General features: G+C 37.7%; 1 protein-coding gene across 1 annotated transcript in view; it reads left to right on the forward strand.

The window, feature by feature from the left end:
* The window catches only part of LOC114356882 (neurofibromin-like), a 63,696-nt gene extending 49,303 nt beyond the window's left edge, over positions 1–14,393 (forward strand). The window contains exons 28-34 of the mRNA XM_028310255.1: positions 442–616; positions 2,796–2,987; positions 7,002–7,080; positions 10,118–10,296; positions 10,576–10,747; positions 11,242–11,427; positions 14,255–14,393. Of these exons, the coding sequence (XP_028166056.1) occupies positions 442–616; positions 2,796–2,987; positions 7,002–7,080; positions 10,118–10,296; positions 10,576–10,747; positions 11,242–11,427; positions 14,255–14,393 (1,122 nt within the window). The remainder of the gene's footprint in view (positions 1–441; positions 617–2,795; positions 2,988–7,001; positions 7,081–10,117; positions 10,297–10,575; positions 10,748–11,241; positions 11,428–14,254) is intronic.
* Positions 14,394–15,912: the final 1,519 nt, after the last annotated feature.

Consider the following 15,912-nt stretch of genomic DNA (forward strand, 5'->3'; position numbering starts at 1 on the left):
TTGTTCTTTCGTCAACAAAATTAAATAAAGGACAAATATTCATAAAAAACAAAAACAACACGCGTGTCTGCATGGTTTTTATTATTTGTGGTTTCTTAAGTATTTACAAGTAATTACTATGTTGCTGTTGTTGCTTGAATTGAAGTTTACGTGTCTCTTTATTTTTTGCCATATCTCTGTATTTTTCTCGTTGGCCGTATTTGCAATCTACGAACTGTTCAAATATTACCTATTAAATAGTTATTAGAAGCGGTCAATGTCAGCCTCCTTATGATTCGAAATCTTATAGGTACTTTCAAAATCATTTCACAGAGCGAAGTAACTATACACTCAAAAATACGCCAGAGCGAATCGTTTTCATCATTTTATCTGTCACGTAAGTCACTTTATCTAGGAGTTCTAGCAGTAGTTGAAATCTTACGTCATTCTCGATTGTTCCAGAATGCTACCCTCTACGAGGTGTCGGCAGGGCGTCAGCAATGGCACGACCCTATCCTGTACTGTGTGGACATGTTGACTGACAACACGACCGAGAAGCCGCGCGCGATCGCTGCGGTCTGCTACCCTGAGATTCAGGAAGGCGACAGCCCTGTGCTGTACATCGCATATGCTATAGGTTGGTATCATCATCAGCCTCTCATTCCCACTGGGCATCGAGGGGGCCCCGTCTGCTCTCAAAAAAGACTTTTAAAGATAAAAAGGATCCCTTGATCCTTAAGTGCCCAGTGATCTTCATCAGGTCATCTAGTCTTCAGTGCAGGCACGATATTTTGCAATTTACCAGAGGCAAATAAAGGATTACAGGTTAAGGTTGGGTACCCACGCCGCCAAATTATCAAAATAAAGCCTTTTAAAGCCTATTTACTCAATTGAACCCTTAGGGAATATGCGGTCTTATGCGACCGCTTGGGGTTTGATGGGTTAATACTCGTTTTTGACAGAGGATTACTAAAGGATGGAGGGTAGGTAGCTAATATTTTATTGGCTGGTCGCAAAAATAAAATGGTAGTATGAATTATGTGTATTGCTTTCGTGTACCTACATAATTTTTGCAAATAACTACCTAATGGGCGCAGTAAAACAGGACCCATTTAGCTAGAATATTTAAGTTAATAGCTAATAAAATGTTATTGCCTCTTCGAGACGAGAAATGAGAATGGTCTGCCTTCTGGCTTTGGCATACGTACCAAAAGCCATTAATAACGTTAATCGCTAAACAAAATAAAGCAAACGGTTGTTTCAGCCCCAGGTGGCCCACATGAAAATATTTTAGAAATGATCTTTGGCAATGAATACGAGCGCGTTTGCAATCACACATAAACAACTTGAAAAAATCGAACTACCTAAAGCGAGAATCGAACCCACGACCTTAACTTAGGCAGTTCGATTTTTTTCATTTAGTTTGAGAAGCGACTCTAATCGTTATGAAATTTTAATCTACCTAGTCTAGTTTTTAAATTGATATTTGATCCATAAAAAGGGAAACCAAAAACACACTAATGTAATCACATTACTAATCTCAATATTATAAGGTAGGTAAACTTTTCAGTCTGGAGAGACAGGTCAGGTTAATCTCTTTTCAGTTTTGAATTTTAGAAGTTACTTATAATCCTCTTAAAAAGTAAAGGTTCATAGCTTTTCGATTTGAACATTTCTCAACACAAATGTTTTTAAGAATTAAAATTACGTTGCATTACTAATAAGTTTGTACAAATATGTATATTATTTTATTTGTTTTGAACCGTCATTACTCATTCATTGATAGTATTTGTGTACCATAGTAATATTGAAAGAACACGTCACGTGTTGTTATGTACGAAGGACTGTACATGTACATAATATTAATGATTCACGTTTATTGGAAATGACTAGACTTTCAAAACGTAAATGATACACTGTAAAAGATGAACTGAAAGAAAATTCCTTTGAGCGAGATAGTAGTAAATAGGCCTTTCGAGCCTTAGGTTCGGCCAAACCAACGCGTGTAGCCTGCGTGCGCGATGACGATCAGTAGAAATCAGTAGGATCGTCATCGCCATCGCTCACGCAGGCTGGAAGCGTTGGTTTGGCCGAACTTTTACATTTCGTAACCATCGTGCCATAGCATTTTGTTTTTTGTTTGTCGTCTATGTATACGATATAATTATAAGTAGTAAGTAACTGGTTCGTAGTTCATTAAAATCACGATAATATACGATACAAGAAGATACTCCTGCAAGTGGTGCTGCAGCCAACGAAAATTAATGGTCCGCTAAAGTATTGTTAACATCTCATTTGCTGTGGTTGATGAAGCGTTTCTTACTGCTTTTACAAGTGATATTTTTGTTGCCTTGTTTACTGTGAGAGATTAAGGGATCCTTGTTCTTTTCACTGTAAGTAATCCTAGATTGATAGATAATAACTTGCCGGACAAGTGTGAGACACCATGACTTTACGTATGTAGGTACGTGTCGTCTCTATGAATACTGAATACCACGATAATCGAGTCTTCCACGATATACGGGACTTATCCAACTCTTACCCACCACTGCAAATCTACAATTTGACCTCCAATGTAACCTAGCCACTGAGTTATGGAGGATAGCATGGATAGAGCTCGAAACTATAGACTTCCTTCCGTTGTAAAGCGATAGTACTTTTTATTATTCTGTGTACTTATTATTATTCTGTGGTATTACAAAACATAACCCTCCTTCTGGCACAGTCGGGTAAAAAAAAAGGTATTAAACCTCCCACGCCAAGTGCGACTGGAAGCGTATACATATGAACTAGTTGTAACCTAACTCTTTTTCTAGGTCTTCTGCTGTCAGTGCCGTTTCTGCTGGCCACGTTTCTGGTGTACGCATTCATCCCAGACCTGCGTAACCTGCACGGCATGTGCCTAATGTCGTACTGCGCTGGCCTGATGGTGGCTTACATTTTCCTGGCGTACCTCAAGGTGCAGACAGGGCAGATAGGAGTGGCTATGACTGGCTGTTACGTCATTGGTGAGTTTTTTTTTTTAAATTCAACCTTTTTTGTCCAATTTATGTTGATAATGAGAGTGCAGTCCTCAGTTTTTGTATGTATGAGCGAAGATAATATGACTGGATTTAGCGAGCAAGCGTGAGAATGTCAACATGAAAATATTATAGGTATTACAAACTCTACCTATTTAATAAAAAGAAAAGCTATTATGATGGTGTCTGAACACTAATGTTAGTTTAGTCTTTTTTCACCATCAATTTCTAATTTTTAAGTGTACCCTATGAAAACAAAATTCCTGTTATGTGTTACCATAGGGGTCACTTAAAAATTTGCGAACAGGCATTAGTGATATGTTAAAATTTCTCGTTCGTAAACGAAGATCGCCTCACCTATTAAAATGGAATTCCGTAACGTCTTTTAGCCTCCTTTAACCTGAGAGTAAACGGTTTGGGAGTGCCTAATGGCCAGCTACATTTTTGTTGATAAGTGTCAAGGTTATTAAGGTTAATTGGTCATTGTACACTATCTTACATAATTAAAGTCAGTTACTAGACTGGCTAATTACGAAAAATTTGGCTCGGACAAACAAGCTTGAATATGTAAAGTAATTAGTTGTAGATAGTCTGATAATATATTGTGTAGCTGTAATAAAAATGGCGGAAAGCACTCTCTCGATTAGAAGTGTTTTACCCATGCGAATCACTATACTTATCAAAGTAGTTAGTCCAGTCTCAGAATGACTAATATCCACTGAGGCACTCCCTGCTAATTTGATACAAACAAATGCATGTAATTAAAAAAACGGCCAGAACCGAATCAACTTTTACTTGGTTTAGTTCCGTAGCTAATAATTCAGAAAGACTTATTGTTATTTTTGTTTCTTCTTCAAGACTTGAGTAAAGTATGTTACATCGTGTAAAGAGGAAGATTAACGAGGAAAAGTACAGACACTTTTCGAATTGCGATTGATTTCAGTCGTTAGCTCCCACCAAAACCATTTTCAACACTGCCTGAGTTTAAGAGATTCAAGAATACAAGCCAATATACATATTAAACACCCGGTTATAGTATTATCGTAAAATATACATTCTATTCTAGCACACTTTTTGCCAAAAATCTCTATCATGTAGAGCTTCATAATCTTTCTTTTAAATAGGATTTCGCGATCATAAATCTGGAAAAAATCCGTTTGTAAATAAGGTTAATTTGTCTGTGGAACCTTAATTAATTAGGGAAACGTTGTTATACACTGTTTTTCTGGGCGTGTCAACATGTCAAGTGGACGGCCATTGTCCTATGTTAAATGTAATTATTTAATTACCCCATAACATTTTATAATATGCAAATTATTGTAAATAAGGCAGGGAACATTCTTTCGTACGATACACGGCTCGTGCAGGCTTTTATTCAGTTTTAATTAACGTTTCATAACGCGTTAATTTACAATGGTTTTGTGCTGTAGTGTAGTGACATATAATATGATGAGTCATGATCATAATAATTAAGCAAGAAATTAATAGTCACCCGTTATTAAAAGTTTATTTAGTAGTGGCCTCGAGTTCGTCAGGGAGAAATCTGTTAATGTTAATCAACATTAATCAATTGACAAACTTATTATGATCTGGCAAAATGATTTCAAACGATGTCTATTATTTTCTTACGGTTAAATTAGAAGGATACGGATTAGTGCCCTCTCTAAAATGATTACCTACTTCATTAAGAGCCCCTAAGGCCTCAGCCTCGAACTTAGCGGGCAGCGGGGCGGGAGCGGCGGCGGCGCTGGAGCGGGGCGGGCAACGCAGACCCGTTCTCGAAACAAGCGGGCAGCTCGCGCGGCGCTTTAGCGGCGAAGTGTTGTGTTCGGGGTTGTGTTGTCGAGATATTTGTTTTTATTCGCAAACGAAATGTCTGAACAACGGCGACAATTTTATTTCGATTCAAATTTATTCCTAACGCTCGATTTATTGTGGGCAAAAGAAGGAGTGCGCTTTGCCCGCTCGTTGCCCGCTCCCTCGCCGCTGCCCGCTCGTTGCCCGCTGCCGCCCCGCTGCCGCGCCGCTGTTTTCGAGAACCGGTCTATTTGATTTTACGCATAAGATCCTGCCGCTCCCGCGCCGCCGCCGCCGCCGCCCCGCTGCCCGCTAAGTTCGAGGCTGAGGCCTAATAGTAAACGAATAGGAGTATAAAATTCTAGCATAGGTATACTCTACTACGAGTATGTTACCTATAGAGCGTGTTACCTATCACCGCCTGTCACGTTTTAAAAACACTCAAATCTTGTTTACTTTTAAAGATTAATGGAATCGTTTGTTTGGTGCATCGTAAAAATATTGGTGGATTCAGTCGTTGACCTTAGTTTGATCGGACCCCGTCAAACACCTGCTGAAAAAGTTGAACAAATATTTTCATGACCGCAGCATTATTATAATAGCAGCTAGACTGGTCTAGATCACGTAACAAAACACTAAAATATTAATAATACGACCCATTTTTAAACACCAACGGTAGAGTTTTCGTACGTTGCTCTAATGAGCTTTCCCTCGTAATAGCCATGTCTAATGCTTCAACCACACCAATGCGTGCAGATCGCCATCGCCGGCGCGATCACGGCGCGATCATAGGCCAATGACAGGTCGCGCGGACTGTCATGGGTCGCGCGACCTGTCATTGGCCTTTGATCGCGTCAGCGATGGCAATCTGCACGCATCGGTGTGGTTGAAGCTTTAATAATGTAATAACTTAATTAAATAGATTCATAATTTATAATGATCTATTAACTATGTTCGGGAACGTAGGCGTGATCTAATTATAGCCGCTTAAAAATAGCGTAATATTCTAATTTAAAGGTCACCTCGCTTGCATTGTTCAATAACGTAAGATGTATCGTGTACTCCCACATCAGTGTCGTTAATAGGGCATCTGTCTGTGACCTTTACCGCAGACTGTGACTGTGTCATCAGGTTAAAATCTCATTCGTCGACTTGTATTGTTTGTGTTTGGATGTTTGAAAAAAGTGCAGAAAATGTCGACACAAAAGTAAAGCAACACCTGTATAGCCAGGATTTACAGCTTGACCGACAATAATAACCCAACCAAGTCAAGTTTGTCCCGGGGAAAACTGTCATTGGACCCGCAATGAAATTAATCAGAAGAACATACTCGTAGGAGGAGTTCGAAGTTAAGGTTCGACTTTCCCTCCTGGGCATCTAAAGCAAGCCTGAAATTAGTAGCAATCGCTAAAATTATCTCACTCACTGTCGTATTGTTTAAAAAAAGTAGCGTAAAATAATCATTTGAAAAAATAATGTAATGGAATATTTGTTTAAAAACGAGGAAAACCTCAATCATAAATGATAAACGATATATATACATAATTTTGAGTTTTCTCCGCTACGTGGCATCATGATGAATGGGGATTTCTTTTTCAAAGATTTAACTCATATTATGTCATAAAACAAAGACAAACCTTTGAATACCAACTTTATTAGATGATATCAAAGATCTATGATACAGGCGTGCCACACCACAACTAATCGAGTGGGCGATCTCTGGCGTAAACTAAATAAATACTTGATGCTAACATTGCTAACATTATCTTTGGAAAATCTAAAATACAGCTGTTGATGTTAATTTTAACTCTTATTTGGGTTAATACTTACGTTGTTTATCCTATGAGAATGTCTGTAATCAAAATGTATTAGATACGAGCTCTCTTATCTAGGTGTTCGTGATACCTTTAAGGAAGGTTCAAAGTGTACCTTTAATCATTTTCAGTTTACCGCAACAAAATGGTTTGGTTACCTTACCTTAATAAACGTGATATTCGTTCGGCTCTTTTACCCCTGTACCCTAGCCTATCGTTTGCTTACTTATAGGTACTCACTCTTGTTTACCTTTTTTCTTGACATTAAGTACGCTTAGATATCATAATGTGTAGGTATAGTTAGTAGGTACTTATTAATATTCTGTGGCATTACTTAGTACCTACCTACCTAGTAAAAAAGTACCGCGAATAATTAAGGTTATTGTTTCAGCATTCATCGTGTACTACAGCTTCCAATCCAGCTTCTTCTGGCTCAACGTCATGTGTTTTGACATCTGGAGGACATTCAGGTATGTGTGAAGCATAAATAAAGCTTTTGCTGTGTGGGAAAATGGGGAGTGATATTAAAAAAGATACACTAGGTGTTGAACGTGACTGCAGACGCGTACCTAATTTGTCTCGCAATGTGTTGATTATAACTCGATATATACTTGATACTTATATCATAAATGATTATGATAGTCGACTCGACTCAGCGCGCGCAACGAAGGAAGACGTACTCGTATTATCTAGCTGAAGTTCGAGACTGCGGATTGGTTAAAATCAAACCCAATTAGGCCTTTATGAAAAATGCAGTCACGAAGAGTATTGGCGTACGATTACGGGGCTATTCCCATCTCTCGTTACCTCCACTGTAGCTCTACAACGTGTAGCCAAGATCTACTGAACCCAATAAAACCTGGTTGGAGTGTTGAGGACAATTTTTGAAGTGAACCAACCTGGATTGCAGGACGGTGACCCCAGCACCGACCGGCCCCAGCGTTCGACTGTAGGTGCCCTTACCAGGTCTTTGTCTGTAACTGGCATGATTTTAATGCTAGATTGCAAGTTAACACTAGTTGTTGTCAGTTATGTTATGGTTGCTGTCATGAATACCTAGCTGTTGTAAATAATTCGTAATTTGGCGAGCAAGTGGTGCTTGAATGCATGCATAAAATATTAGATTTTATTATAAACTAAAGAAGATACGTTTTCAAATCGTTTGTAGTCCAAGCACCCGTAAACAGAACTATTCATGCACAATGAATAGTTATTTAACTTTTTCTTTTGAAATAGACCTATGATGATGTTAAACTTTTTTTTAACATCACGAAACATAAGTAGGTAAACTTTTATCATAGACTTAGTTTAGTATTTTTCTTAGCCATAGAACGTTGGTAGTTAAGTACCTACTCGTAGGCGTTTAATAATCCTCGTTTTTGTTGGAAACATTTGTAGATAGATATTTATAGAAATATTAAAAGGTAAGTAGGTAAAGTAAATACGAGGGGAAACAAACTGATATCAAGATTTAATTTACTTTATTATGCCTGACGCAATCTGATGCTAGATAAAACTTATTTATTGCATTGATATCTTTGTACTGATTTTATTGCATTCATTTACAAACAGGGACTTGATAATCTTGAAATCAAAAGTACATAATAAGTACCTAGTGTGCAGATCAGGGTTTCCAAGTTGGACTAGGTTTTTAATCCAGCTGGCCAACGACGAAGGCAGATTGAAATTACCCTTACGATAATCCTGTCAAGGGTCATTAGTTCGATCCCTACGGACCACCGGATTCTTGTGTGGTGAAAGTGAGTACTTTCGAAGTGATCTAGCTTTGGGGAGAGGGAATAAACTAGAACTCAAATATAAATATTTGCATTTGTTTTGTGACGTACCGATAGTGGGTGCACACTCACTATTCTGAGGCTGGCTATCGAATAACTGAAAAAAAATGTTACCCTTCACTTTGGTTATGATAATCAAGGCCCTGCTTGCTATATTATACACTCTTTAGATATATCTGCTTAGATAGGAACATTGTGTTTACCTGACTATTTTGCACCGCTATCGTATTTTCAGAAACGGGTGTACCTACTTATAATTTTTTTGGTCATTTTATTAACTTCACCGGTGCACTAGAAAAGCAGTTTATTATTAGAAAACCTCTTATATTGAAACGTAGTATTTTTTGTATTGATTTTAATGATACCATGTATTTATGATGCTGCTCTGGAAAAAAAGGCCAGCGATCGCTGCCTCTCTGCAGCAGTCACATCGGTAAGGTTTATTTCAGTACCCGAAGCACGAACAATTTCGATCTCGATAAGGATTAGCCACTCTGGATGTGTTCTGCGCTCTGCGGTCAGGTCAAAGTGAAAGCAGCCCGTATCCAGTATGAAGAACATTATTGGTCTCTATGATATTAAATTGATACGGTTTGATAGCGTGGGAACGAGCAAAGAAAAGAACGCAAACTGATAAGGTGCGGACTGCATTCACTGTGACCTGAACGCAGACCGCATCCAGTGTGTCAAATGTTTTATGGTTTGTTATCGTTTTACACATAAAAACTAAATAAAACTATATTTTTTTATAAAAAACAAAACAGCGCCGCTATGGTATAAAAAGGTATACGATTACGAGTCATTTGTGCTCAGGACAGGAGAGGCGGTTTGCATCATCAGTCAACTCTTGTTTTACAAACATACCGCTATATTCGTACGATGATTTGCTTATTTATTTATTACAACGGAGCGTGTTGGCACTGCCATGAATGGGATTCCAGTCATTGTGATGAGAACTGCCTTTATTTATAGCGTTCTATTGTTTAGAATGAATAAATGAAATACTTATTGTACTCGTATGATTTATAGTATGTGTCACGTGTTTATTAGCGGCAAAATATTAATATACATGCTGTGAATTTAATCATTCTAAATATAATAGTAAGTCAAAGGCCTACCAATTCTTATACTCATTTTACAAACCACAATTAATATTATAAGTCGTACATTCAGGTCAACATAAGATCTAAATAACATAAAATTAAATAAATTAAAAAGCTTAGTAATAAAAATACACAAGTGTTGACGTAGATCGCTACGAAATAACTACGTTAATAAAACCGTAGCGAATTCGTAGCATAACGTACTCGTAGCATTATACCGTAGAGGCTACGAATGGCTACGGACTACGTAACTATTTCACTGCCTACGGACAAATCTATTTTTCACAATTTGCACTTACTCGTTGTTATTTTTTCGCCTAAGTACCTTCATCAGTAAGGAAAATACAATTTTCTTGAAGTGGAAACAGGATGGAAATTGGTTTACTGTTTTGTTGGCTGTGTGTTTTTTTGCTGTTGTAAATAAATGTATGCATAATTTAAGTAAGTTGTATTAGGAATAGACTTCAGCGAACACACTGTTAGGGTATGATATAAGCCTGTTAGGATAAGATTAATACAAAATTAATGTAACTGGAGCTGTCTTCGTAGCAATTATTTAGGTATTATAATAATATGTTTATTAATAATATTAATAATTTAATACACAGCGGCTACCGAGGTGGCAGTTCTCACAAGCGACGTGAAAACCGGAGGTTCGCTCTGTACGGCGCATACGCATGGGGAATCCCCTTGGCGTTGGCGGGCTGTACTATCGGAATGCAGTTCGCCGAACTACCCTCGGGGATCATTAAGCCTGGATTCGGAACTAGAAGGTGCTGGTTTGAAAGTAAGAGATGATTTTTTAATACAAATTAGGAATTAACGATTCTTCTTTTTTGGTTATATTTACGCACTCATAACTAAAATCACTAGTGATCATACTACAAAACGCATTTTTTTCATAACATATTAATGCCTTTAAGATACTCTGCTGGTGCAGTCACTTTTGATGAAGGACTTCTTTTTAGTGAAGAATTGATCATTGTCAAAATATTAATCAGGCAAAATAGGTGATATACTCGTACCTATCTAAAGGATATAAAATAAATATTTCTCCACATTACAGACTGGCTTAGCGAGATGGTATACTTCTTCACGCCAGTGTTGATATTGGTGGTATGCAACGTGGTACTGTTCTCCATTACGTCATACCGCATCCGCTCCATCAGGCAGGAGACGGCCATCTTGAAGGGATCGGAGTCTGCTAGGAGCGACAAACTCAAGAAGGATAAGCAGAGGTAAGTAACATTAAAATCAAGAACTAAAAAGCTAATCTAATTAAAATGTGTTTAAAGATTAAAAAGCGCCCTCTACTGCATTATGTCACAAATTTATTCATATTGATTGCGAGCGAATAAACTAATTTACAATACCTACTAGGGTTGTGCAAAAAGTAATGAGAATGGGAATTCCTAGCCATCACAAAAATCTAAAAAAAATTGGGTAGATAGGTTAATTCTTCACTAGAAACTGGTAAAAAAATCATATACCTAAGTTCACCTCTTTGCGTTTAAGAATTACGTATTCACCTGAACTTTTTGAAGACCCCTCGCATTATGATGAACGATAAAACAACGAAGGTAATTAATCCTGTTAACGTGATTTTAAGTTATTTTAGGAAAGGCTTATTGTATAGTTTAGGAATAATCGAGTGATATCACTAATCGTTTCCACTCTGTATAGGTAAATAAAACTACATAAAATATGTAATAAAGATACAAATCTTTCCCAGATACGGCCTCTACGTAAAGCTGTTCGTGGTTATGGGCGTGAACTGGACAGTAGAGCTGATCAGCTTCGCCGTGGGAGGCTCCAACTGGTACTGGATCCTGGTCGACATCTCCAACATTGCTCTGGGCTTCTTCATCTTCTTCATCTTCGTTTGGAAGAAGAAGGTGCGCAATTTGGCTGCGAAGAGGTGAGTAACTGGTTGTTAATAAATAAGTTTTATTTAGAAAAAGATCTCATTGCATTCTCTCAATAAACATATACCGATACCGAAGCACTGGTATGGTCTTATAACCAAAATAAACAAAACCTCAATACTACATACCCGTAGTTATAGCAAAAGCTTTTTCCTTTGTTTTCGAAGCTTGACCATTTATATGAATTGAACACGTAATTATTTTACTTTTATTGTACCAATTAAACAAACGTAGGTAGCTGTTTCAGTTATTGCTGAAACACGTTAATGAATCCATGTATTTACGTGCTTTGCATTTACAATTTTAAACATGATTTAGTATTCAGTTTTATCTACCATAAAATTAGGTTACGCTTCACCCAATAATTACCTCTATACATAAATTTACATAAAATCTGAAATCAGATTTAGCACTTACACAGCTCTCCACATCATGCGTTATCGCTGCCCTTCATGAAAGAGATCATATCATTACATTGAGGGCCCTCTATGAAGATAACATTTCCAATTACCGGCTAATGCGCTATGTGTCATCGAGATAAGGGAAGGTAATGATGGCTTTGGGTGACAGTGGTAATAGTCACGGAACTACGATTTTTTCAACCGGGACAAAACTTTTATTGTTGTGCTTAAGAGCGTTTGAGATACCTTCCTGGAGTGTCGTCTACGGTATTTCCAACAAACCTTCAAGAAGAGAGCGTATTCAAACCCCAAAGAGCAGCGCATCTGTATTCCCCAGGGGCTGCGGGTGTCTATGGGCGACGGTAATCATTTACCATTAGGTGATCCGTTCGCTCTTTTGCCTCTAATCCTATAAAAAACCTAAAATATAAAACAGGTGACGCGCTCAATTGATATTGATTTTTCGCTTCAAAATAACCCTCCCCTTGATCCGTGCCCGGTTAAGGCAAGGTAATGATGAATGGCTGTGGGTAAACCCGATGCTCGTCGATCGTTTGTATACCTGATGGGTTGTCAGGTTCAGAATGTATGTTCGATCATGAAACGGTATACAGGTTTCAAGATGTTAGATCGCCTGATACCTACTCTCGTAGTAATCGATTGAGAGAGAGCTCATCCACATAGAGGGTATTTGTCATGTAAAAAACATTAATTACTTTATAACAAACATTGTGGTAAAACATGTCAAATACTTGTCGTACAAAAATACTTATGAATCAAAACATAATAAATCGTCATCACCTATGTTGAATGAGCAATACAAAAACAATATCAATAAAACATTGGTTTCGTGTTTCGTAGTATCATGCATGCGTTGTTTTGTTATTTTTCTAGAAACTGCAGATTTGCGGTAAAATTATTTATCAACGGATTTGTCTTTGTATATTTCCGTTAATTAATTCATACTCTGATAGCGTAATCCTCTTTTATTATAAATATTTTGAGCAGCTACACTCAATGCTAGACTAAGCTAAAATTAATGGATATTGGTTGTTTGAACATCGACCTGAAAACACACCATGAGCTTACGAAGGGTTTACAGTAATTTGTTTCAGTCTCATCGTTAAAACGGATGGGGTCCGTCGACTTTCAGAAATCGTCTGTGAGACGAAAAAACTTTTTCACTTAAGTAAAAGTTATTTCCAATATCCACTCGAATTGGGTCTCTAGATTGGTCAGATGTAGGTATATCTACACGTATTAAATCTACTAGGAAAATATAGATATTGCTACACAAAATCTATTCGAGGAATTGCGTCTCAATAACTCATAACAGGATGTCAATTGATTGATGAGGTCACTACCCAATAGCCCAATAGAATAGGGATAGGGGTCGGTAGAAGGTATTCGTTTCTAGTCAATCGTAATACTTTTTTATGAGCTATCAAAACGCGACTCTATAGTTTTGTATCGCAAAGAAGCTTTATCACTACTTCCCGAACTCAATTGGCTAACTTCGATTGAAAGCTACTAAAAACGAAAATTACAGCCAATTGAAAACTAACTCAGTTTTTATTGGAATGAAGTGTTTTTTATTACCTGAGAAGTTGCACCTCTTGGGGCTAATAAAATATTCTACATATTAAAGTTTACCCGACTCTATCTCTGTGGCTTAATTCAGATACTATGTTATTTACATAGCAATTATAATGATTTGACGTGGACATACAACTTAATTACGCCGACAAAGTTAGCAAATTGGTTACATGGTCCAGCATTAAATGGCAGGCTTTATTTTTTCCATTAGGAGGGGACTATGGGCGGGCCATGTCAATATTGGCGTATTATGGGTGAGGGGGTAGTAATCCAAATTAGAACAACACTGTAATTACATATGTGTATACATGCACATAGTCATAGCAAACATAGCTATTGTTGACGGAGTTCATAAAAACGATATTGATGTTATTTTTACCTTACTCGCAAATATTATTTTAAACTAGCAATTTAAACGATTGCATTGTGAAGTTATCAGATCACACGTACTTAGAGCCCTAACTATACAAAAAGCAAACTCTACACTCGTAGGCTGGGTTGCACCATCTTACTTTAACTTTGACAAACGTCAAAAATCTGTCAAACTCCATACAAAAACCACCGGTTATCGTTATAGTTACGGTCAAAGTTAGGTGGTGCAACTCAGCCTTAGTTAAAATACTAGGTATGTGGCACGGCCACGGCCATTTATGAGCCGCTTATGGCCGCTTCAGTAAATACTGGTTGTTAGATAAGTAGTTTTTGCCTTACCTCGTCTCTGCCATCTCGCGTGCCTCCAGAATCCAGATACTAATCAACTGAAAGAGCTGTCTATTGAGGAATCTATTTTCAAACTAACTACAGTCGATATATTTCTCCGCAGGTTCCGCACCATGTTCGGAATGGCGACAACAGCACCAGACATGCGCAAGAGTCCTTGGACGAGCAGCACACACACGGAGGACACGCGCGTGTCCGCTTCCGCCGACGACCCCAGCATGAGGTTGAAGGATCTACGCTGATCAGCGAGGTGGGTTCAATATGGTAGGAATGGTAGCACCGGCCCTGGACATCGCAAAGAGCCCCTGGAAGAGCAGGCACACAGAGATAAATGATGTGATGCTAAGTATACCATCCGAGACTCGTGGCACTGAGGGGGGTATGAAATGCCATAATATGGGTTGGTATCATAGCAGTCAGCACACGTATGAATGAGTACCTACTATTACATTATCTGTGCTACTATCAACTATCATCTTCGAATCGGTAACGCAAGTACATACCAATGTAATGTGTGCATTTTACTTAAATTTAATTTTTTTTAGCTCGGCCCTTGGGCCCCTGGTGTCGAGGGTCCGTGGCATTTTGCCAGTCCTGCCATCCTGTAGTTACGCCACTTTGTGATGATGAAACATAGCTGGCTTGGACTCAGCGCGCGGTGAAATGAACTTTCAATCGAATTTCCACCTATTAAAAATATTAAACACTTTGCGACGTGTGCGCCGGCCCTATGCTTGATTAGGTTAGTAGATCAATATTGTCTCCCGGCACCCCTTTGGTTCTTTGCTCCATCGAAACTTTTACATCATGGGTACTGTTAGCACAGAGCTTTTTACGTTTTATCCACTGAACCACTTTCTATGTTTTATGGTTAATGTCCACACTGGGTCACCCAGGCTGAGTAATATGGGGACTTTTCACCTCGTAGCTGTCTGTTGACCTACGAAGGACGCCCAAAGTAATTAATAGGTACCTACACTTTGGTATTACCGTGCTTTGGTGCTTTTTCTGTTTTTGATTTTGATTCTTTTTATAATTTCAGATCCCGACGCGCATGACATCATGACACAATGGAGACAAAGAATTCTCATGAATGCAATGAACACGATTACGTTGTGAATTCTAGTCTATATTTTGAATTTAGGAAACATTTCCTGTAATAAAACTTGTTTGTTGTTCGTGTGAAGTAGATACCACCAATTGGTAATTAAGAAGTCTATTGAATTAAGTACAAATAAGTTATCATTAATAAATTAAGCTAACTTAACTTTCTGTTAGTGATAAGCTAACATTTTTTTAATATGTAATTTTATATGTAGTAAATACTGATAGATACTTACCTAACTGTTATAGGAAATTATCTTAGATTAATTTTAATTTTTAAGGAAATTATTATAAGCTTTAAAGCTAGACCAATAGTACAAGCTTTGCTTAGTTTGGGGCTAGCTGCGCAGTGTAAATATCCAATTGCAAAAATCAACTGGACGAACCGAAATAAGTAGGTACCTATGCTAATAGTAGGTATACAAGCAAGTATAGTAATATTTACATTGTATACTATATTTACTTACTTGTATTAAAAATAAATATTCTCTCTACTAAAATATTTTTAAGTTTATCTGCCTTCGCTGTGTTGATAAATTAATATTTTTATGAAGTTTGTAGTTAAATTTTCCAAGTGAATGATATAATGTAAGTTATACCTTTTGTTATTACATGCCACCGCTAAAAATAAAATGTAACCATTCTAAGATCGTGTTA

Source organism: Ostrinia furnacalis, unplaced genomic scaffold, assembly GCF_004193835.3.
Source record: "Ostrinia furnacalis isolate ACB-3 unplaced genomic scaffold, ASM419383v2 OfSCF2997, whole genome shotgun sequence".
Classification (NCBI taxonomy): domain Eukaryota; kingdom Metazoa; phylum Arthropoda; class Insecta; order Lepidoptera; family Crambidae; genus Ostrinia; species Ostrinia furnacalis.